We start from the raw sequence: 25,466 nt of genomic DNA, 5'->3' as shown, positions 1-25,466 counted from the left end.
CTGACCCTAGCCCCCCGACACAAACTACTGCAGCATAAATACTGGAGGCTGAGACAGGAGGGGACAGGAGACACTGTGGCCCCATCCGAGGACACCCCCGGACAGGGCCAAACAGGAAGGATATAACCCCACCCACTTTGCAAAAAGCACAGCCCCCACACCACTAGAGGGATATCTTCAAACACCAACTTACCATCCTGAGACAAGGCTGAGTATAGCCCACAAAGATCTCCGCCACGGTACAGCCCAAGTGGGGGGGGGGGGCGCCAACCCAGACAGGATGACCATAACAGTGAATCAACCCACTCAGGTGACGCACCCCCTGCATGGACGGCATGAGAGAGCCCCAGTAAGCCAGTGACTCAGCCCCTGTAATAGGGTTAGAGGCAGAGAATCCCAGTGGAAAGAGGGGAACCGGCCAGGCAGAGACAGCAAGGGCGGTTTGTTGCTCCAGAGCTTTTCCGTTCACCTTCCCACTCCTGGGCCAGGCTACACTCAATCATATGACCCACTGAAGAGATGAGTCTTCAGTAAAGATGTAAAGGTTGAGACCGAGTTTGCTTCTCTGACATGGGTAGGCAGACCGTTCCATAAAAACGGAGCTCTATAGGAGAAAGCCCTGCCTCCAGCTGTTTGCTTAGAAATTCTAGGGACAATTAGGAGGCCTGCGTCTTGTGACCGTAGCGTACGTGTAGGTATGTACGGCAGGACCAAATCAGAGAGATAGGTAGGAGCAAGCCCATGTAATGCTTTGTAGGTTAGCAGTAAAACCTTAAAATCAGCCCTTGCTTTGACAGGAAGCCAGTGTAGAGAGGCTAGCACTAGAGTAATATGATCAATTTTTTTGGTTCTAGTCAGGATTCTAGCAGCCGTATTTAGCACTAACTGAAGTTTATTTAGTGCTTTATCCGGGTAGCCGGAAAGTAGAGAATTGCAGTAGTCTAACCTAGAAGTGACAAAGCATGGATTAATTTTTCTGCATCATTTTTGGACAGAAAGTTTCTGATTTTTGCAATATTACGTAGATGGAAAAAAGCTGTCCTCGAAATGGTCTTGATATGTTCTTCAAAAGAGAGATCAGGGTCCAGAGTAACACCGAGGTGCATCACAGTTTTATTTGAGACGACTGTACAACCATTAAGATTAATTGTCAGATTCAACAGAAGATCTCTTTGTTTCTTGGGACCTAGAACAAGCATCTCTGTTTTGTCCGAGTTTAATAGTAGAAAGTTTGCAGCCATCCACTTCCTTATGTCTGAAACACATGCTTCTAGCGAGGGCAATTTTGGGGCTTCACCATGTTTCATTGAAATGTACAGCTGTGTGTCATCCGCATAGCAGTGAAAGTTAACATTCAGTACCTCCAGGCTCTGATCAGGCCCTACACCCAAACAAGGGCACTGCGTTCATCCACCTCTGGCCTGCTCGCCTCCCTACCACTGAGGAAGTACAGTTCCCGCTCATCCCAGTCAAAACTGTTCGCTGCCCTGGCCCCCCAATGGTGGAACAAACTCCCTCACGACGCCAGGACAGCGGAGTCAATCACCACCTTCCGGAGACACCTGAAACCCCACTTCTTTAAGGAATACCTAGGATAGGATAAAGTAATCCTTCTCACCCCCCCCCCCCTTAAAAGATTTAGATGCACTATTGTAAAGTGGCTGTTCCACTGGATGTCATAAGGTGAATGCACCAATTTGTAAGTCGCTCTGGATAAGAGCGTCTGCTAAATGACTTAAATGTAAATGTAAATGTAAATTATGTTTTCGAATAACATCCCCAAGAGGTAAAATGTATAGTGAAAACAATAGTGGTCCTAAAACGGAACCTTGAGGAACACCGAAATTTACAGTTGATTTGTCAGAGGACAAACCATTCACAGAGACAAACTGATATCTTTCCGACAGATAAGATCTAAACCAGGCCAGAACATGTCCGTGTAGACCAATTTGGGTTTCCAATCTCTCCAAAAGAATGTGGTGACCGATGGTATCAAAAGCAGCACTAAGGTCTAGGAGCACGAGGACAGATGCAGAGCCTCGGTCCGATGCCATTAAAATGTCATTTACCACCTTCACAAGTGCCGTCTCAGTGCTATGATGGGGTCTAAAACCAGACTGAAGCATTTCGTATACATTGTTTGTCTTCAGGAAAGCAGTGAGTTGCTGCGCAACAGCCTTCTCTAAAATTTTTGAGAGGAATGGAAGATTCGATATAGGCCGATAGTTTTTATATTTTCTGGGTCAAGGTTTGGCTTTTTCAAGAGAGGCTTTATTACTGCCACTTTTAGTGAGTTTGGTACACATCCGGTGGATAGAGAGCCATTTATTATGTTCAACATAGGAGGGCCAAGCACAGGAAGCAGCTCTTTCAGTAGTTTAGTTGGAATGCAGTATGCAGCTTGAAGGTTTAGAGGCCATGATTATTTTCATCATTGTGTCAAGAGATATAGTACTAAAACACTTGAGCGTCTCTCTTGATCCTAGGTCCTGGCAGAGTTGTGCAGACTCAGGACAACTGAGGTTTGGAGGAATACGCAGGTTTAAAGAGGAGTCCGTAATTTGCTTTCTAATAATCATAATTACATTTAACATTTACATTTAAGTCATTTAGCAGACGCTCTTATCCAGAGCGACTTACAAATTGGATCTTCTTTTCCTCAAAGAAGTTCATTAATTTATCACTGCTAAAGTGAAAGTCATCCTCTCTTGGGGAATGCTGCTTTTTAGTTAGCTTTGCGACAGTATCAAAAAGGAATTTCGGATTGTTCTTATTTTCCTCAATTAAGTTAGAAAAATAGGATGATCGAGCAGCAGTAAGGGCTCTTCGGTACTGCACGGTACTGTCTTTCCAAGCTAGTCGGAAGACTTCCAGTTTGATGTGGCGCCATTTCCGTTCCAATTTTCTGGAAGCTTGCTTCAGAGCCCGGGTATTTTCTGTGTACCAGGGAGCTAGTTTCTTATGAGAAATGTTTTTATTTTTAGGGGTGCAACTGCATCTAGGGTATTGCGCAAGATTAAATTGAGATCCTCAGTTAGGTGGTTAACTGATTTTTGTCCTCTGGCGTCCTTGGGTAGGCAGAGGGAGTCTGGAAGGGCATCAAGGAACCTTTGTGTTGTCTGTGAATTTATAGACGACTTTTGATGGTCCTTGGTTGGGGTCTGAGCAGATTAGTTGTTGCAATTGCAAACGTAATAAAATGGTGGTCCGATAGTCCAGGATTATGAGGAAAAACATTAAGATCCACAACATTTATTCCATGGGACAAAACTAGGTCCAGCGTATGACTGTGACAGTGAGTGGGTCCAGAGACATGTTGGACAAAACCCACTGAGTCGATGATGGCTCCGAAAGCCTTTTGGAGTGGGTCTGTGGACTTTTCCATGTGAATATTAAAGTCACCAAAGATTAGAATATTATCTGCTATGACTACAAGGTCCGATAGGAATTCAGGGAACTCAGTGAGAAACGCTGTATATGGCCCAGGAGGCCTGTAAACAGTAGCTATAAAAAGTGATTGAGTAGGCTTCATAGATTTCATGACTAGAAGCTCAAAAGACGAAAACGTCATTTTTTTTTTGTAAATTGAAATTCGCTATCGTAAATGTTAGCAACACATCCACCTTTGCGGGATGCACGAGGGATATGGTCACTAGTGTAGCCAGGAGGTGAGGCCTCATTTAAAACAGTAAATTCATCAGGCTTAAGCCATGTTTCAGTCAGGCCAATCACATCAAGATTATGATCAGTGATTAGTTCATTGACTATAATTGCCTTTGAAGTAAGGGATCTAACATTAAGTAGCCCTATTTTGAGATGTGAGGTATCATGATCTCTTTCAGTAATGACTGGAATGGAGGTGGTCTTTATCCTAGTGAGATTGCTAAGGCGAACACCGCCATGTTTAGTTTTGCCCAACCTAGGTCGAGGCACAGACACGGTCTCAATGGTGATAGCTGAGCTGACTACACTGACTGTGCTAGTGGCAGACTCCACTATGCTGGCAGGCTGGCTAACAGCCTGCTGCCTGGCCTGCACCCTATTTCATTGTGGAGCTAGAGGAGTTAGAGCCCTGTCTATGTTGGTAGATAAGATGAGAGCACCCCTCCAGCTAGGATGGAGTCCGTCACTCCTCAGCAGGCCAGGCTTGGTCCTGTTTGTGGGTGAGTCCCAGAAAGAGGGCCAATTATCTACAAATTCTATCTTTTGGGAGGGGCAGAAAACAGTTTTCAACCAGCGATTGAGTTGTGAGACTCTGCTGTAGAGCTCATCACTCCCCCTAACTGGGAGGGGGCCAGAGACAATTACTCGATGCCGACACATCTTTCTAGCTGATATGCACGCAGAAGCTATGTTGCGCTTGGTGATCTCTGACTGTTTCATCCTAACATCGTTGGTGCCGACGTGGATAACAATATCTCTATACTCTCTACACTCGCCAGTTTTAGCTTTAGCCAGCACCATCTTCAGGTTAGGTCCTTCTGTAGCACAGTTGGTAGAGCATGGCGCTTGTAACGCCAGGGTAGTGGGTTCGATCCCCGGGACCACCCATACGTAGAATGTATGCACACATGACTGTAAGTCGCTTTGGATAAAAGCGTCTGCTAAATGGCATATATTATTAGCCTTAACGTTGGTAGCCCTGCCCCCTGGTAAACAGTGTATGATCGCTGAATGATTCGTTTTAAGTCTAATACTGCGGGTAATGGAGTCGCCAATGACTAGAGTTTTCAATTTGTCAGAGCTAATGGTGGGAAGCTTCGGCGTCTCAGACCCCGTAACGGGAGGAGTAGAGACCAGAGAAGACTCGGCCTCTGACTCCGACCCACTGCTTAATGGGGAAAACCGGTTGAAAGTTTCTGTCGGCTGAATGAGCGACACCGGTTGAGCTTTCCTACAGCATTTCCTTCCAGAAACCGTGAGAAAGTTGTCCGGCTGCGGGGACTGTGCCAGGGGATTTATACTACCATCTGTACTTACTGGTGGCACAGACGCGGTTTCATCCTTTCCCACACTGAAATTACCCTTGCCTAACGATTGCGTCTGAAGCTGGGCTTGTAGCACAGCTATCCTCGCCGTAAGGCGAGCACAGCGACTACAAATAGTAGGCATCATGTTAATGTTACTACTTAGCTTCGGCTGTTGGAGGTCCTGACGAATCGTGTCCAGATAAAGTGTCCGGAGTGAAAAAGTTGAGGAAAAAATAAATAAATATATGAACGGTAATTAAAAAGTGAAAACCGTAAAGTTGTCAGGTAGCAAAATAGGTTGGCAACAAAACGCACAGCAACTCGAAAACAAGCCTGCAAGTTGTGACTGGAAATGACGTGCTGAACCAAGATGGCTACCTGGACTATTTGCATCGACCACCTTTTTTTACGCTGCCACTACTCGCTGTTTATTATCTATGCATAGTCACTTCACCCCTACCTACATGTACATATTACCTCGACCAACCTGTACCCCCACACATTGCCTCATTACCCCATGTATATAGCCTTGTTATTTTATTGTGTTACTTTTAATTTAACTTTTTGGGGGGTGGTATTCGCTTACTTTTTTTTTACTGCCATTGTTGGTTAAGGGCTTGTAAAGTAATAATTTCACTGTAAGGTCTACATCTGTTGTATTAGGCACATGTGACAAATCAAATTGTATTTGAAACAACAAACAGCAGGGATCTAGACAGCCACAAGCCCGGGACAATCCGCGGTCCCAGCCAAAATGGCTAACTGTCGAGTGCTGCGTTCAAGCCCTCAAGAAAACACCGCTGGCTTGATTAGGCAGCTAGCTAGCAACTAGGCTAGCTTCTAAGCCAAGTAGCTTTCAGACCCGGCCTTATTTGGCAGGATCACTGGACAGATAGTAGCGGTCCCGAGTCATAGGATCAAAACTCAAAAGCTATCTAGTAACCAAACTTTTTCTATAGACGTTCACAGCAACAAACTTTCCAAAATAACTAACCGAGCTCTACCTTGTTCCGTGTTCAACAGGAAGTGACGTGAAAAGCAAATGTGTGCTTGGAGATCAAGGTCTCAGTTACCTGACAGCTCTGTCCTGTCTGCTCAACACTCACCTAGCGAGGTGTTTCAAGACTTCTTAATGTGGATCAGGCCCAAGCCTGGCCAAGGCTTTCGACTCTGTCAATCACCGTATTCTTATCGGCAGACTCAATAGCCTTGGTTTCTCAAATGACTTCCTCGCATGGTTCACAAACTAGTTCACAGACAGAGTTCAGTGTGTCAAATCAGAGGGCCTGTTGTCTGGACCTCTAGCAGTCTCTATGGGGGCACCACTATTCTCAGGCCAACTCTTTTCTTTGTATATATCAACGATATTGCTCTTGCTGCGGGTGATTCCCTGATCCACCTCTACGCAGATGACACCTTCTGTATACTTTTGGCCCTTCCTTGGACACTAACCTCCAAACGAGCTTCAATGCCATACAACACTCCTTCCGTGGCCTCAAACTGCTCTTAAATGCTAGTAAAATCAAATGCATGCTTTTCAACCGTTCACTGCCCGCACCCACCCGTCCATCCAGCATCACTACTCTGGACGGTTCTGAACTAGAATATGTGGACAACTACAAATACCTAGGTGTCTGGCTAGACTGTCAACTCTCCTTCCAGACTCATATTAAACATCGCCAATCCAAAATCAAATCTAGTATCGGCTTTCTATTTCGCAACAAAGCCTCCACTCACGCCGCCAAACTTACCCTAGTAAAACTGACTATCCTACCGATCCTCGACTTCGGCGATGTCATCTACAAAATAGCTTCCAATACTCAGCAAACTGGATGCAGTCTATCACAGTGCCATCCGTTTTGTTACCAAAGCCCCTTATACCACCCACCACTGTGACCTGTATGCTCTAGTCGGCTGGCCCTTGCTACATATTCGGCGCCAGACCCACTACCTCCAGGTCATCTATAAGTCTATGCTAGGTAAAGCTCCGCCTTATCTCAGCTCACTGGTCACGATAACAACACCCACCAGTAGCACGCGCTCCAGCAGGTATATCTCCCTGGTCACCCCCAAAGCCAACACCTCCTTTGGCCGCCTTTCCTTCCAGTTCTCTGCTGCCAGTGACTGGAACGAATTGCAAAAATCGAGACTTGTGTTTTCCTCACTAACTTTAAACATCAGCTATCTGAGCAGCTAACCGATCGCTGCAGCTGTACATAGTCCATCTGTAAATAGCCCACCCAACCTTCCTACCTCATCCCCATATTGTTTTAATTTACTTTTCTGCTCTTTTGCACACCACTATCACATCATCATCTGCTCATCTATCACTCAATTGTTAATCTGCTAAATTGTAATTACTTCGCTACTATGGCCTATTTATTGCCTTACCTCCTCACGCCATTTGCACACACTGTATATAGACTTTCTTTTTTTCTATTGTGTTATTGACTGTACGCTTGTTTATTCCATGTCTAACTCTGTGTTGTTGTTTGTGTCACACTGCTTTGCTTTATCTTGGCCCGGTCGCAGTTGTAAATGAGAACTTGGTCTCAACTAGCTTACCTGGTTAAATAAAGGTGAAATAAAATAAAATCACAAAAAAGTATTTGCTAGTAAGTATTAGCTTCCACAGCCCTTTCCAGGTGATGAGTGCCCTATATAATAGCATGCACTATATATCAACACTGAGTGCACACTGCACCTGTGGGGAGTTGGGTTGGAGAGTGTGTTTCAACAACATTTCTGGGGCATATCTGGAGCAATGTTTTAAGCTGATCTGACTTCTCGCAACAGGGGAGAGAGCCTGCCTCAAGCTTACATAAACTTAGGAAACTAAAGACTTCCTTGTTAGATAATTTGTTAGATAAGTTACTTTACATGTAGTAAAGTTTTAGAATAGAGCATTACAAGAAACAATACAGAAAGAGGAAAAGAAGAGGCTTAGAGGGAGAAAGAGAGAAAGCGACAGACAGAGTGAGACATGGCTGTGCTTAAGCAGCGGCCTGCAGCAGGCTGAATTCCTAAATGTAATCTAAAACATTGCTCCTGCTGTGGAGCAGAGCAGTTAGCCAAGGAGAGGAAGGAGGACAGAAGAAAGGCCAGGTCCTGAGGCCTTAGGGCCAGCTGGCAGGAATCATATGGAACACTGGAAGAGCTCCACCCCAAAGGTCAGTCAGCAAAGACAGGCAGTACACCCACACTTGTCAACGCAACAGGTGAAACTCTGTACCCTCGCCCTGGCACATGGCCAATGCTGCATCCCTGAACTACATAACTCTTTGATGATAGCTGCTGGAAGCGGACAAAACATCCCGGGCCACAGAGCTGTAACATTCCGTCTCTCTCGCTCGCTCTCTCAGAACTCTCTGGGAAGTTTGGAAAACAGGAACTATAGTGCATGTGACAAAAGACAGGACAGGAAATGAAAAACATCCTGGTGACTGCCAAACGCAAGGCCATTTTTCATAAAAGGAATAATCAAAATTAGCTAAAAGCATAAGTGACGCATGGGGAAACATGTACAGAACATGGCATTGGCAGGGAAGTTACCAGGAAGAAACAAACAGTTATTACAATAGAAGACTTATGGCAGAGTTGCTGGACAGCATCACACCCACACAAGACTGAAGTTACTGTAAATCTTTCCGGCCTTATGCTTCAGTGGAGTGGCGTGCTTTCATTTATTCTCTGATCCTGCCTGTGTGTGCGCAAGTGTGTGTTTTTTAGCCTAGTATGTATGAGAGGGCGAGGGCTACCAGAAAGTGAGTGTTTGTGTGAAGTGTGTGTTTGTGCATGCACATGTGGGTCTATTGTGTGTGTGTGTGTGTGTGTGTGTGTGTGTGTGTGTGTGTGTGTGTGTGTGTGTGTGTGTGTGTGTGTGTGTGTGTGTGTGTGTGTGTGTGTGTGTGTGTACACTTGAGTATGTGATTGGCCGGTCTCTACTGTAATGAGCTTGGTCATGGGACATCAACTGTGACCACGGGTTAGATAATTAGATAAATGGGCCTTTTAATATACCCATCCGCTAGTGGAGGGGTTCTGCTGAGAGAGGGGTGCACTACAGCGTGTGTCCGTACGGCCGTCTACTTTTGACCAAAGTCATATGGGCCCCCAGTCAACAGTAGTGCACTATGTAGGGATTGGGAATAAGGTGCAATTTGGGATGCAGCCTAAAAGAGACAGCTGATGAGTCACCACACAGCCTTCTTTCATCACACGCTTTGTTGCACATAATGGCTGTAATGAACAACTGACAGGAACTTACAATTACAGTCCCCGAAAGGTTAGAATGAACGGAGGAAAGGCTTTGGGACCTAAAAGGGTCTTTATTCCAAATGTGCAACTAGTGTAGATGAAAACACTAAGGGAGCCATTGAATGAACAGTAGCTGTTGTAATAAATCAATGGCCTAATAGTGGGGTTGTGTGCTGGCTATTGAGACATACTGCTGGACCAAGTGACAGGCCATTGAGTTAGGCGTGTGTGTGCGCGCGTGTTTTAGGGCTGTCCCTGACAACAACAAAAAATATCTTGGGTCGACAGAGTCTTGTTCTGTTCTTTCGACCAATCAATTGGTCAAAATGTTTCCGTATATAGACAGATAACGTTATTCAAACAAATACAGTTGAACTACATATGCACTGAGCTTGTCTGATGCTTTACGCACACTTTGATTAGATAACAAAAGACACACACATGAATCAAGATGGTCACAGTGTGTGACTGGCAAACGTGGTCTCGCTCTCCTCCCTACAGCAGTGAAAAGGCACCACAGCACAAGAAGTGTTTATTGAGATGTCCATGAGGAAGCTGCAACATCATTACAGTCATTTAGTTTCTTGTTCTCTTCTGACTGGGGCGGCAGCGTAGCCTAGTGGTTAGAGCGTTTGACTAGTAACCGGAAGGTTGCGAGTTCAAACCCCCGAGCTGACAAGGTACAAATCTGTCGTTCTGCCCCTGAACAGGCAGTTAACCCACTGTTCCCAGGCCGTCATTGAAAATAAGAATGTGTTCTTAACTTACTTGCCTGGTTAAATAAAGGTAAAAATTAATTTAATTTGTTTTTGAAAAAAACATTCCCTTTTCTCTCAACCCTTACTCTCTTTACGTGAAACATCGCATGCATATGACATATAGGGCCTGACCTATAGCCTATCATAATCACATCAATACATTGGTTATAACAAAGGAAAACATTTAAACGTGTCAACCCTCGCAAGGCTGCAGGCCCAGACGGCATCCTCAGCCGCACCCTAAGAGCATGCGCCGACCAGCTGGCTGGTGTGTTTACGGACATATTCAATCAATCCCTATCCCAGTCTGTTGTTCCCACATGCTTCAAGAGGGCCACCATTGTTCATGTTCCAAACAACATCTCCACCCCGCTGATCCTCAACACTGGGGCCCCACAAGGGTGCGTTCTGAGCCCTCTCCTGTACTCCCTGTTCACCCACGACTGCGTGGCCACGCACGCCTCCAACTCAATCATCAAGTTTGCGGACGACACAACAGTGGTAAGCTTGTTTACCAACAACGACGAGACGGCCTACAGGGAGGAGGTGAGGGCCCTCGGAGTGTGGTGTCAGGAAAATAACACTCAACGTCAACAACAACTTCAGGAAACAGCAGAGGGAACACCCCCCTATCCACATCGATGGAACAGTAGTGGAGAGGGTAGTAAGTTTTAAGTTCCTCGGCGTACACATCACAGACAAACTGAATTGGTCCACTCACACAGACAGCATTGTGAAGAAGGCTGAAGAAATTCGGCTTATCACCAAAAGCACTCACAAACTTCTACAGATGCACAATCGAGAGCATCCTGTCGGGCTATATCACCGCCTGGTACGGCAACTGCTCCGCCCACAACCGTAAGGCTCTCCAGAGGGTAGTGAGGTCTGCACAACGCATCACCGGGGGCAAACTACCTGCCCTCCAGGACACCTACACCACCCGATGTCACAGGAAGGCCATAAAGATCATCAAGGACAGCAACCACCCGAGCCACTGCCTGTTCACCCCGCTATCATCCAGAAGGCGAGGTCAGTACAGGTGCATCAAAGCTGGGACCGAGAGACTGAAAAACAGCTTCTATCTCAAGGCCATCACCACTAACATCGAGTGGCTGCTGCCAACACACTGACTCAACTCCAGCCACTTTAATAATGGGAATTGATGGGAAATGATGTAAATATATCACTAGCCACTTTAAACAATGCTACCTTATATAATGTTACTTACCCTACATTATTCATCTCATATGCATACGTATATACTGTACTCTATATCATCTACTGCATTCTTATGTAATACATGTATCACTAGCCACTTTAACTATGCCACTTTGTTTACATACTCATCTCATATGTATATACTGCACTCAATACCATCTACTGTATCTTGCCTATGCCGCTCTGTACCATCACTCATTCATATATCTTTATGTACATATTCTTTATCCCCCTACACTTGCGTCTATAAGGTAGTAGTTTTGGAATTGTTAGCTAGATTACTTGTTGGTTATTACTGCATTGTCGGAACTTGAAGCACAAGCATTTCGCTACACTCGCACTAACATCTGCTAACCATGTGTATGTGACAAATACAATTAGATTTGATTTGATTTGAGTATGAACACCATGACAGCGAAATGGATGCGGAGGACATGAAAAAGAAGCTCGAAATGGGTGAATGTTTACTGGTTGCTTAGGAGGGAAAGGAGAAGTCAGATATGTGGAAGACATTTGACTTAGTTGTGGAAACTACTGGAGATCCAGAAAAAAGGGCATAGGAGCAAGCAATGAGTGAGTATTGTGTGTGCCAAACAGTTTCTGTTAGATGTATATTTATGGGGATCTTTTGGAACAGTGTAAATGACACTAAATAACTGTACCAGAGAGTCTGTTCTAACAAAAAAAAGATAAATAAAGCCTTTATTAAATCATACTAAAAACAGTTGCAAGCATTCTTGAATTGCAGTTTATTTATTGTTTAGGATAATTATTCAAAGCTCCCTTTGTTATTTAATTGAAAACTAAAATGCTTGATTGCATTTCAAAAGCATTAATGTCCTGTATGCTGTGTGATGGAATTAACAAATTAATGATTGATAGACTGATACGGTAGCCTATTGAAATATAGTCCTAAGTAAGTTACTGTATTAATACTAAACAGGATGCACTCTCAGGCGTACAGCTCGATGGTGGTTATACGAGGCTACTATACAAAGACTACTAATGATAACGACATTACTTAATACTATATTGATTATCATAATAATAAAATGCAAAACAGTTGAATCTGTGAAATTGCTTTACCCGACATTTTGACATTGCATGAGGCTTGGTGCTCACGGAATCAGTTGGCTATTAAACAAACACTCAAACAGGCAACAGAAGCAAGATCTATCTTATTTCTGTCGATATACAGTGCTTTCAGAAAATATTCAGACCACATTTTGTAACGTTACAGCCTTATTCTAAAATGTATTAAATCCCTTTACCCCCCTCAAATCTACACACAATACCCCATAATGAAAAAGCAAAACAGGTTTTCAGAATTAATTAACAAATGTAAACTGAAATATCACATTTACATACGTATTCAGACCCTTTGCTCAGTACTTTGTTGAAGCACCTTTAGCAGTGATTACATAATCGATTCTTCTTGGGTATGACACGACAAGCTTGGCACACCTGTATTTGGAGAGTTTCTCCCATTCTTCTCTGTAGATCCTCTCAAGCTCCGTCAGGTAGGATGGGGAGCGTTGCTGCACAGCTATTTTCAGGTCTCTCCAGAGAGGTTCGATCGGGTTCAAGTCCGGGCTCTGGCTGGGCCACTCCAGCATATTCAGAGACTTGTCCCGAAGCCACTCCTGCATTGTCATGGCTGTGTGCTTAGGGTTGTTGTCCTGTTGTAAGGTGAACCTTCACCCCAGGTCTGAGGACCTGAACACTCTGGAGCAGGTCTTCATCAAGGGTCTCTCTGTACTTTGCTCCGTTCAGCTTTGCCTTGATCTTGATTAGTCTGCCAGTTCCTGCCGCTGAAAAACATCCCCACAGAATAATGCTGCCACTACCATGCTTCACCGTAGGGATGGTGCAGGGTTTCCTCCAGACGTGACACTTTGCAAAGAGTTCAATCTTGGTTTCATCAGACCAGAGAATGTTGTTTCTCATGGACAGAGTCATTAGGTGCCTTTTGGCAAACTCCAAGTGGGCTGCCATGTGCCTTTTACTGAGGAGTGGCTTCCGTCTGGCCACTCAACCATAAAGGCTTGATTGGTGGAGTGCTGCAGAGATGTTTGTCCTTCTGGAAGGTTCTCTCATCTCCACAGAGGAACTCTGGAGCTCTGTCAGAGTGACCATTGGGTTCTTGGTCACCTCCCTGACCAAGGCCCTTCTCCCCAGATTGCTCAGTTTGGCCAGGCAGCCAACTCAAGGAAGAGTCTTGATAGTTCCAAACTTCTTCCATTTAAGAATGGTGGCGGCCACTGTGTTCTTGGGAAGCTTCAATGCTGCAGACATTTTTTCGTACACTTCCTCAGATCTCTGCCTCGTCACAATGCTGTCTCGGCGCTCCACGAACAATTCCTTCGACCTCATGGATTGGATTTTGCTCGGATACGCACCGTCAACTTTGGGACCTTATATAGACAGGTGTGTGCCTTTCCAAATCATGTGCAATCAATTTAATTTACCACAGATGGACTCCAATCAATTTGTAGAAACATTAAGGATGATCAATGGAAACAGGATGCAACGGAGCTCAATTTCAAATCTCATAGCAAAGGGTTAGAATACTTCTGTAAATAAGGTATCTTTATTTTTAATCAATTTGCTAGTATTTCCAAAAACATGTTTACGCTTTGTCATTATGGGTAGATTGCTGAGGATTTGTTATTTAATCAATTTCAGAATAAGGCTGTAACATAACATAACATATGGAACAGGTCAAGGGGTCTGTATACTTTCCGAAGGCACTGTATATGGATGATTTCTAAAGCCAGGCTCATTTAACAGTTAGGCTATTGTAGGGCTGAGCGGTATACACCGGTATTAAAATACCGTCACATAATATAACCATACACAATGGATTAGTTCACTGAGACAGGCGCGAATCAGACAGGTGTCTGGTCGACTAAACAAATCTTGGTTGACCAACAGCCTATCAACCAAACAATCAACCAGTCGACTAAATGCGATCAGCGCTAGTGTGCTTAAGTGTGAGGGCTGCCAGTGTGTGTGTGGAGGTGACGAGGGCCATGGCAGCACAGTGACCTCTGGGACTCTGCCAACTACCCTACATAATGGTAGGAAACTCTCTCAATGTCATTATTTCTACACAATGCAGGAATTCGGTTAAACCACAGAGGACGACACAGGAAGAAAGGGGGGAGAGTAAACAACTGTCCGCGGAAGAGATAAGAGGGAGAAAGTCTGCGTGAGAGAGGAATCTCATTAACTGTTTGTGCTTACTCGTGTGGGCGTGCGGAGGTGCATGCATGACTACATGTGCATGTGTGTGCAGGAGAAAATAACTGTCCTGACAGCTCCAACTCCATTGAAAAGCCATTATAACCATATAAAACTATTTGTCACTTTTTACAGTAGCGACAAGTAAGGATATTTAATCAGTGTCTTTACACAGCAGCATAGGCCTTATCTGAAATAGCAAAGTCCTTTGCGATAAGACTTTTTCATTAATAAGCCGCCTCACTAGCTTTAATGGAAGTTTCGCTCTGGGTGGATTGCAAACTGTAATAGTTCGTAGGCTAATTAATTGCCTGGTGAGTGAGGCTATAATGTCAGCTGATACAGTAAACAGTTGGTTCTCTGTCGCTTAGTGGGTTTGATTCAGCTCAGATTCATGCTGAGGCCACCCATAAGAAATGTTTGCTAAATGGTTTATTATATTATGATATTACAATTGCAAGTTGCATTTACAAAGGTGGAATGACAGCTACTATCTGAAATTGGGAGTGTTTAGTGTATATTTGGATCATTTCACCATGAATGAAAGGTCATTTAAATCCTATGAGACACAAAAAGGGAGGTCTCTTTGACCGATTCGCTTTGTTTGATGGGGGAAAGAAATGTTGTCTATTCAAGTCGCTCCCTCTCAGGGGTGGCCTTGGCTATATAAATAATTAAATTATACCCCTCTCCATTCCATCCCTCTGACATTCCCTAAACAAACAGCACTGCATAATGTGTGTGTGTTTAATGTGTTCATTTTGCAAATAGCAATGGTACTGTCATTGACTGACTGACAGTCACTCCCTAGGACAGGGCTCTGGCCACTCTGCTGTGGGGCCTGATGTTGCTCTCTCCCACTGCATTCTGGGAGGAAAAGAGAGAAGTGGGTAAAAGAGCTGCTGACCCAGCTGGGGCTTATAGGGTGTCATGGTGTATGTCTGCTCTGGAGGGGAGCAATGATGAGAGAGTACTGTCCACACAGGAAAACAGTCAGTTTGGTTTTTTCCCCCTCATCAATCCACACACACACACACACACACACACACACACACACACACACACACACACACACACACACACACACACACACACACACACACACACACGTGTATAGTATGTATAAGCTGGAAGTAGAAGCCTAATAGTGGTTGTCCATTAGTTTACACCGATTAGGGGAGGGGTGGTAGGGTTAGGGGAAAATAATAAAGGACAGTATTTAACAAATAAACTATATATGAATAATATATGGGGGATTGGAAGTGACGCAGACAAATATATTGATAGAAGCTACAATCTATCTGCAATATTAAAGCTGATCTACCTCCTAAAGTATATATAGTGCCTTCGGAAAGTAATCAGACCCCTTGAATTTATCCCCGAAAATGTACGTCACAGCCTTATTCTAAAATGGATTAAACAGCCCCCAATCTACACACAATACCCCATAATGACAAAGCAAAAACATATTTTTTGTGTGCAAATTAATTCAAAAACAAAAAAACGAAATATCACATTTACATAAGTATTCAGACCCTTTACTCAGTACTTTGTTGGCAGCAATTACAGCCTCGAGACTTATTCGTTATCACGCTACAAGCTTGGCACACCTGTATTTGGGGAGTTTCTCCCATTCTTCTCTGCAGATCCTCTCAAGCTCTGTCAGGCTGGTTGGGGAGCATCGCTGTACAGCTATTTTCAGGTCTCTCCAGAGATTTTTTGATCGGGTTCAAGTCTGAGCTCTGGATGGGCCATCTTTCCCTCGATCCTGACTAGTCTCCCAGTCACTGCCGCTGAAAAACATCCCCACAGCATGATGCTGCCACCACCATGGTATTGGCCAGGTGATGAGCGGTGCCTGGTTTCCTCCAAACGTGACGCTTGGTATTAACCAAATGTGCCGCTTGGTATTAAGGTAAATAGTTTTTAAAATCTTGCTTCTCACGGTCTGAGGCCTTTAGGTGCCACTCTACCATAAAGACCTGATTGGTTGAGTGCTGCAGAGATGGTTGACTGTATGTTTGTTTATTCCATGTGTAATTCTGTGTTGTTGTTTGTGTCACACTGCTTTTCTTGATCTCGGCCAGGTCGCAATTGTAAATGAGAACTTGTTCTCAACTAGCCTACCTGGTTAAATAAAGGTGAAAATAAATAAATAAAGTCACAAAAACCATCAAGCACTATGATAAAACTGCCTCTTATGAGGACTGACACATGAAAGGAAGACCCAGAGTTACCTCTGCTGAAGAGGATAAATACATTAGAGTTACCAAATAAGTGCTTCAGAGTTCAAGTAACAGACATCTCAACATCAACTGTTCAGAGGAGACTGTGTGAATCAGGCATTCATGGTCACATTGCTGCAAAGAAACCCCTACTAAAGTACACCAATAAGAAGAGACTTGCTTGGGCCAAGAAACACGAGCAATAGACATTAGACCGGTGGAAATCTGTGCTCAGCATTTGTGGGAACTCCTTCAAGACTGTTGGAAAAGCATTCCTCATGAAGCTGGTTGAGAGAATGCCAAGAGTGTGCAAAGTTATCAAGGCAAAGGGTGGCTACTTTGAAGAATATATAATATATTTTGATTTGTTTAACACTTTTTTGGTTACTACATGATTTCATGTGTCATTTCATAGTTGCAGGTCTTCACTATTATTCTATAATGTAGAAAATAGTTAAAATAAAGAAAAACCCTTGAATGAAGAGGTGTCCAAACCTTTGACTGGTACTGTATATCATAAAATATATGAACTACATTTGCCACCAGTCCATAGCTATCTCAGCATCCATAGTTAACCCAGCAGTGCTACAGTTCTTGATACAAACCGATGCGCCTGGCACCTACTATCATACCCAGTTCAAAGGCACTTAAATCTTTTGTCTTGCCCATTCACGCTCTGAATGGCACACATACACAATCCATGTCTTAATTGTCAAGGCTCAAAAATCTTTAACGGGTCTCCTCCCCTTCATCTACACTGATTTAAATGGATTTAACAAGTGACATCAATAAGGGATCATAGCTTTCCCCTGGATTTACCTGGTCAGTCTAGGTCATGCACTGAGTGTACAATGTTTTGTACAATCAGTGCACGGCTGCTGCAGAGAGACGAGAGTGCATGAGAAAATGAGTTTTGATCAGTCAGGGATATTAAAAGTGCTGAAAACATGTTGTCTCACTATTTAAAAGGAAGATGGAAAACATACTATAGGATGAAAAATACTGGTGTTTTCGAACAGGTACAGCCAACTAGCGCTAGCTAACGCTATCAATCTAAAATAACATCCCTACAGCCTACCGCTGCTGCAGAGCTGTACCCTAGCAAGATCGCTGTAGCAATAATCCCATAGGTAGCACAAATGATGTACTTCCTTACAAACAGTCACTTTATCTCACTCCTGAAAGCGACCCGATAGAGTAGATAATGAGAGATGAGACATTCCTTGTCCTGGACACTGAAATGTACCATATCCCCTCTGACTCTCTTTCTCCAAATGGAGGAAACCGAGGCCAGACATCAGGGCGAGTACAAAGCATCCTACTTTACCTGACAAAGACTTGACTTCTCCAACTTCTCCGGTGATTTTTATTATTTGACCAACTTAAACTGAATGAACATAACTTGGCTTCCTGTCAAATGTGGAACAACTTCATAAGAAATCTGTGACAATGCTCAACTCAGTTAGCAGCAGTTAGCAGCCTAACTGCACGCAGCTTGTCAGTATTCACTGCTCTCCAGTGCGGAAATGCCAGCTAATTGGCCAGTGATTTAAAGAGCACATTTTCAAGCAAATCCATTTTATTACACACAGAGCCAGCCCGAGCTCGGCTGAGGCGAGGCACTGCACTAACGTTAGGCCATGAAGCTCAGAGTCAGACGTAAGTAGACTTTTTCAACCTCACACAAGTCGTTCCAAAGGAAACATCCTAGAGAATGTGGAAAATACATAAGCTGTTCTGTATTAACCTTGTTTATACAATCACAAAAAATAAATAGGCCACGTCTTAAAACCCGGCAGCAGGGCATTCACTGTTAGTCAAACGGCATTTACAGAGCACCGAAATATGCCGCTCCACAAATGTTTACCCTACAAATGAACAGACTAGACTCTATATCACACGATGAAATCCACAGCTAGCGATCCATGCCATCAGATTCTCCTCAGTCTCCCAGTCCTGCACACACAGCTGGTAGAGCCATTGTGGTTTTCAGGCGCAGTCGACTCAGTAGAGGCCTATTTGAGGACACCGAGTAGGGCAAACAGACGTTTTATTTTTTGGTCCCCGCCGCAAGTTCAAACAATATGCTAATGTTTCCTTTTCCATAAGCATTATCCTCCAGCGTAATGAGACCCCAAGTACAGCATTGCTCGACTGTGTCAACAATCCAATACGGCTCATCAGTGGCATCAGGCCAGAGTCAAACGGTGCTTTACCACACAGACAGGGGGTAAAGAAACAAGCCATGGGAAAGAGATTGAGGGTTAGGTCTTCTCTTACAGTGTGACCATACTTCAATTGATTTGGGGCGAGATTAACACATTTTCATCTTTTGTCATTTCAGGTCTTGTCTCATTTGTGGTTAGACTACATCAGACCGAGACCAACTCACTATAGACATAGTTAGGTTATTCTCCACAAGAATGATTATAGAACTAGGGTTCCTCTCACCATTCCATGTATTCTGTATTATGGATCTGGTCACCATTGGAGAGTGTGAGCAGTCATGATATGATCATCTGATATCCATTTTTTAACTCAGAAAATCTATACCCATTCTGGGAGGTATCAGTTCGTTCATTGGAGTTTCTCCACTTACATAATTCACATGGTGCTGGAAATACCATCTACGCATTGACAGAGGGTGACAGGTTGTGAATTGTGATGTAAGATGGGGGAAAGTATTTGAAATATAGGGCTACCCATGCTAACCATCAGAAGTACCAATGAACAAACGGGACATTATGCAGAATGGGCTAAAGGGGGAAATAGAGGATATGGATATTTATTGCTGGAGCTCCTGGTGTAACAGCCTGCCTTCATAGGATATTGCTTTTCAAAAATTATTGTTCATTTATTCATATTGGGAACACATACATTTGAACATTTATGAAAAAAATGGGAAATAAAACCCGCCCGTCTAAATTGATTTCAGTCGCCTAATGGAGTAGAGGAAATTAGTAGAATGACATGACAATTAAATGTCTTATGCAGTTTGATAATGAGAAATGAATAGGAAAATGAATCATTGAGCGCTGTGGGTGGGTGTGTGACCAGACTGATTATAATAACAAAAAACATTTATTGATTTGCCGGGTCAACATTGTAATCAAAGTTGAATGTATTTTACAGATTGATAGTCATGAACATATAATCAAATATGACACTGATTCTGGTTGCCTAATGCAACAGGTATTCATGAACACTGAACCTGAGAGGCATATTTCAGACAGCGACAGTTCCATCCAGTGACTTAACTTGTACAGAAGAAAGACATAAACCGAGACATAAAGACATAAAAGTCTCAGACCTAGACCCAGGCAGACAGCCCCTAAGTCAGGGATAGAGATCGACACAGACCCAGGAAAAGAGAAAAACACATACAAGACCTATATACACTTGTACCCACTTGTACTGCTGGTGGTCCTTGGTGCTCCGAGTCTTAGCCATGAACCTCTCTGCCAGTTTCTCCAGGTTCCTGGAGTACTCCATCTCAATCTCAGACTTCTTCCTGAAGAAGTCCTGCAGGTCCTGGAGGAGCTGCACCCTCATCTCTGTCTGCTGGTCCAGGCATTTCTGCTGCTCCACCAGCTGGGCACGGATCTCTGAGGACACAGACAGACACAACCAAGTCAGATGGATGTCGAGAACCATACACGCAAAATTCAGAGGTTTGTAGATCTCTTAGAACCACACAGAGCAAACAGGTGAGAAATATGTCAATCTTAGTAGTCAACACCAGCCAATATTCCAATGGAAAACAATGCCTTCAGAAAGTATTCATACCCCTTGACTTATTCCACATGTTGTTGTGTTACAGCATAAGTATATGTTTTCCATCTCACCCATCTACACACAATACCCCATAATGACAAAGTGACATGTTTTTAAAAAGTGTATAAAATATAAAATGCAGAAATATCTCATTTTACGTAAGTATTTACACCCTCGAGTCAGGACTTTGTAGAGGCACCTTTGGCAGCGATTATAGCTGTGAATCTTTCTGGCTAAATCTCTAAGAGCTTTCCACACCTGGATTGTTCAACATTATCCCATAATTATTTTCAAAATTATTCAAGCTCTGTCAAATTGGCTGTTGGTTATTGCTAGACAATTTCCATGTCTTGTCATAGATTTTCAAGTAGATTTAAGTCAAAATTGTAACTCGGGCCACTCAGGAACATTCATTGTCTTCTTGGTAAGCAACTCACGTGTAGATTTAGTCTTGTGTTTCAGGTTATTGTTCTGCTGAAAAGTGTATACATCTCCCAGTGTCTAGTGAAAAGCAGACTGAACCAGGTTTCTCTCTAGGATTTTGCTTGTGCTTAGCTCCATTCCTGTTTTATCCTGAAAAACTCCCCAGTCCTTAACAATTACAAGCATTCCTATAACATGATGCAGCCACTACTATGCTTGAAAATATGGAGAGTGATACTCAATAATGTGTTGTATTGGATTTGCCCCAAACATAACACTTTGTAATCAGGACAAAAAGTGAATTGCTTTGCCCCATTTTTTTGCAGTATTACTTTAATACCTGTTGCAAACAGGATGCATGTTTTGGAATATATTTTTATTCTGTACAGGCTTCGTTCTTTTCACACTGTCAATTAAGTTAGTATTGTGGAGTAACTACAATGTTGTTGATCCATCCTCAGTTCTTATATCACAGCCATTAAACTCTGTAATTGTTATAAAGTCACCATTCGCCTCATGGTGAAATCCCTGAGCGGTTTCCTTCCTCTCAGACAACGGAGTTAGGAAGGGCGCTGTATCTTTGTACTGACTGAGCATAATTTTAAGTTAATTACACCCAAAGGGATATTCAATGTCTGCTTTTGTATTTTTACCCATCTGCCAATAGGTGCCCTTTTTGGAGGCATTGGAACATCTCCCTTGTTGAATCTGTGTTTGAAATTAACTGCTCGACTGAGGGACATTACAGATGATTCAGGGATACAGGGATAAGGTAGACATTACAAAAATCATGGAAAACACTTGTATTGAATACAGTGAGTCCATGCAACTTATGTGACTTGTAAAGGACATTTTTACCCGTGAACTTACACGAGAAGTTGGAAGTTTACATACACTTAGGTTGAAAAACTTGTTTTTCAACCACTCCACAAAATTCTTGTGAACAATGTACAGTTTTGGCAAGTCTGTTAGGACATCTACTTTGTGCATGACAAATAATTTTTCCAACAATTGTTTACAGACAGATTATTTCACTTATAATTCACTGTATCACAATTTCAGTGGGTCAGATGTTTACATACACTAAGTTAACTGTGCCTTCATACTGCTGGGAAAACTCCAGAAAGTGATGTCATGGTTTTAGAAGCTTCTAATAGGCTAATTGACATCATTTGAGTCAATTGAAGGTGTACCTGAGGATATATTTCAAGGCCTACCTTTAAACTCAGTGCCTCTTTGCTTGACATCATGGGAAAATCAAAAGAAATTAGCCAAGACCTCAAAAAACAATTGTAGACCTTCACAAGTCTGGTTCATCCTTGGGAGCAATTTCCAAATGCCTGAAGGTACCATGTTCATTTGTACAAACAATAGTACGCAAGTATAAACACCATAGGACCAAGCAGCCATCATACCGCTCAGTAAGGAGACGCGTTGTCTCCTAGAGATAAACGTACTTTGGTGCGAAAAGTGCAAATCAATCCCAGAACAACAGCAAAGGATCTTGTGAAGATGCTGGAGGAAACAGGTACAAAAGTATCTATATCCACAGGAAAACGAGTCCTATAATCGCAGTTGAAGTGTACCCATGATAAAAATGACAGACCTCTAAATGCTTTGTAAGTAGGAAAACCTGCAAAATCAACAGTGTATCAAATACTTGTTCTACCCACTATGTATACGTCCAACTTCAACTGTATTTTAGCTTGCCTTAACAAAGGGGTTAAATACTTATTGACTCAAAACATTTCAGCTTTTCATTGATTTCTAAACATTTCTGAAAACAATTCCACTTTGACATTATGGGGTATTGTGTGTTGGTGGGTGACCAGAAAATCTAAATTCAAGCGATTTTAAATTCTGGCTATAACAACGACTGTGGAAAAAGTCAAGGGGTGTGAATACTTTCTGAAGGAGGAAAAGGTGAATGATCACATTGAAGCACAAATAGGATCTCCAGGTGCTTTGGAAGTGAGGGTTGGTGCTGGTCTATGGTGGTTCATTAAAGCTGCTGAACGCCACTCTAGGATGAATGAGCCCTGTTACTAATCAATAACCCAGAGACAGAGCATGGAGATGCTGCCTTGACACACTGCCAGGCAAAGGTCTTTCACAACTTGCTATCTGTGATTGCGCACCACATTCACCAGCAGGGAAACAGGGGACATGCTAGAGTCTTCACAAATGGTACCTGTGACTGCACACTAGTGAGGCTAAACTCATAACCCACAGGCCCTGTGGTTATATCTGCTGGTCGGGTGGGTTGAATAAAGAGAAAACAATGCATTAAAAATCCATAAATGTATAATTCTTGTGCAATTCATATCTACAGGCTATATTGATGTTTTTCTTTCGTAAGCCTAAGCTTTAGGGCCCAACTGTAAGCGTGCCAAATATGCACCAATTGCCAAATGATTTTGGGAACTTGGCCAGAAAAAGTTAACGTCGATCCGCTGAGGCAAAAAGGACAGTGTTGGAGTTAAATTCAAGAAGAGAAAAGCTGCGAAATGGGAGAGTTGAAAATAAAGAAAAGGTAGGGCCAGAACAGTAATGTTTGGGGAAAATTTGGTAAGGTGGTAAAAGAGAACGATAGCTGTGTTTATAGAATGATGTTTGTGAGGCGCTATACAAATTGGACATTAACAAGACAGGGACTTCAAATATGGCACATCAAGGGAACTGAAGTCTACTGTTGAAATGGGTTGAATGGAATGGTAACAGAAATCTGGAAACGGACTGTAGGTCTATAACCTCTCACATAACCTCTCACATTATCTATCTCCTGCAGAATTAAGCAGTTCTTGCAGTCAAAAGATACACCAAATGTACATTTTCACTTGGGAACAGTAGTAGATAATGAATACGCGGTTTGGGACTGTCTGTAAAGGTGCCACCTTTATCAGCATAATAAAAGTGAATAGAATTCAACCACATTTGCGTCAAGAAATGTTGGGTTATTTTCACAGCTTTTCATTCCCGTAAAACAGGTCAAACTGATGTAATTTTGCATTTTCTCCCAGGTCCCCAAGTCTCTGCTGTGCAAGAAAGGCAGAGATGAAAGACCAAACAAATTAACGATGTCAGCTAGATTGAAGCATTCATCTGATCAATGTATGACAGATTTTCTTGTGAGCAAGGTTTATTTATATCTCCTAGGGCAACAAGTCATGACAAGAGAAGCTGCATGCACCCAGGTATAGATACGTTGAATAACAAATAGCCTACCAAAATGTTGGAAATCATAAGCAGAAACATAGGCCAATCTAAATTAGGCTTACAGCGCATTTTCTATATTTCTGGGTTAGGGTCAGGTGCGGGCCTCATTGTCGCATATAGTTAGACAGTTGCGGATGGGTTATTAGCAATTGCGGGTGAACAAACAGCTGACCATACTACTAGGAAATGCGCTAGAGATGCGCAGCCATCAAACTGACATGTCAAATCAAATTTCATTGGCCACATACACATGGTTAGCAGATGATATTGTGAGTGTAGAGAAATGCTTGTGCTTCTTGTTCCAACAGTGCAGCAATATCAACAAGTAATCTAACAATTCCACAACAACTACCTAATACACACAACTCTAAAGGGATAAGAATATGTACATATACATATATGGATGAGCAAGGACCGAACGGCATAGGCCAGATGCTGTAGATAATCTGTTGCGGATAAAAGGCTGTGCGTGATGACATAGTGCACATAAAAAAAATTGCGGTTAAATTCCCATGTACCGAATAAAAAATACAAGTCAAATGTGTTTCCATCGCATTTAACTCCTCTGATGGTTTTGTAACAACACTGCACAACAACAAAAAAATATCGTTATATATTGATTGTGCCTCTCTGGTCTTGGAACATGCGCTCTAGCCAATAGCTGGCAGGTACAGTGTGGGTATAGCCTACAAAATGAGATCATTATGGACAAAAGAGTGAGATAAAACAAAAACATTCAACGACATCCAAATATCGATTATCATGCCACCAGAATAATACCCTTGATATTTATTTTAAAGGAGCATCAACATCAACTGTTCTGCCTGTGGCTATGGAACCCTGACCTGTTCACCGGACGTGCTACCTGACCCAGACCTGCTGTTTTCAACTCTCTAGAGACAGGAGTGGTAGAGATACTCCTAATGATCGGCTATGAAAAGCCAACTGACATTTACTCCTAAGGTGCTGACTTACTGCACCCTCGACAACTACTGTGATTATTATTATTTGACCATGCTGGTCATTTATGAACATTTGAATATCTTGGCCATGTTTTGTTATAATCTCCACCCTGCACAGCCAGAAGAGGACTGGCCACCCCTCATAGCCTGGTTCCTCTCTAGGTTTCTTCCTAGGTTTTGGCCTTTCTAGGGAGTTTTTACTAGCCCCTGTGCTTCTACACATGCATTGCTTGCTGTTAGGGGTTTTAGGCTGGGGTTTCTGTACAGCACTGAGATATCAGCTGATGTAAGAAGGGCTATATAAATCAATTTGATTTGATCAAGCTCATCACCATGCACTTTCACCACCCTGTGAATTTCATTGTAACTTACTTTATCTGTAGCCCAATAAACAGCATGCTTTCCCAAATCTTAGTGGGG

General features: G+C 42.9%; 1 protein-coding gene across 5 annotated transcripts in view; it reads right to left on the bottom strand.

Annotated features, from left to right (window-relative positions):
- The window catches only part of LOC118395825 (SLIT-ROBO Rho GTPase-activating protein 1-like), a 173,367-nt gene that overhangs the window by 101,109 nt on the left and 46,792 nt on the right, over positions 1–25,466 (bottom strand). For all 5 annotated transcript variants that reach the window (XM_035789795.2, XM_035789792.2, XM_035789791.2 and 2 more), the window contains exon 2: positions 20,081–20,276. In XM_035789795.2, the coding sequence (XP_035645688.1) occupies positions 20,081–20,276 (196 nt within the window). The remainder of the gene's footprint in view (positions 1–20,080; positions 20,277–25,466) is intronic.

The sequence above is a fragment of the Oncorhynchus keta genome, chromosome 17 (genome assembly GCF_023373465.1).
Source record: "Oncorhynchus keta strain PuntledgeMale-10-30-2019 chromosome 17, Oket_V2, whole genome shotgun sequence".
Taxonomy (NCBI): Eukaryota; Metazoa; Chordata; class Actinopteri; order Salmoniformes; family Salmonidae; genus Oncorhynchus; species Oncorhynchus keta.
This window is presented reverse-complemented; position numbering and strand designations above follow the sequence as displayed.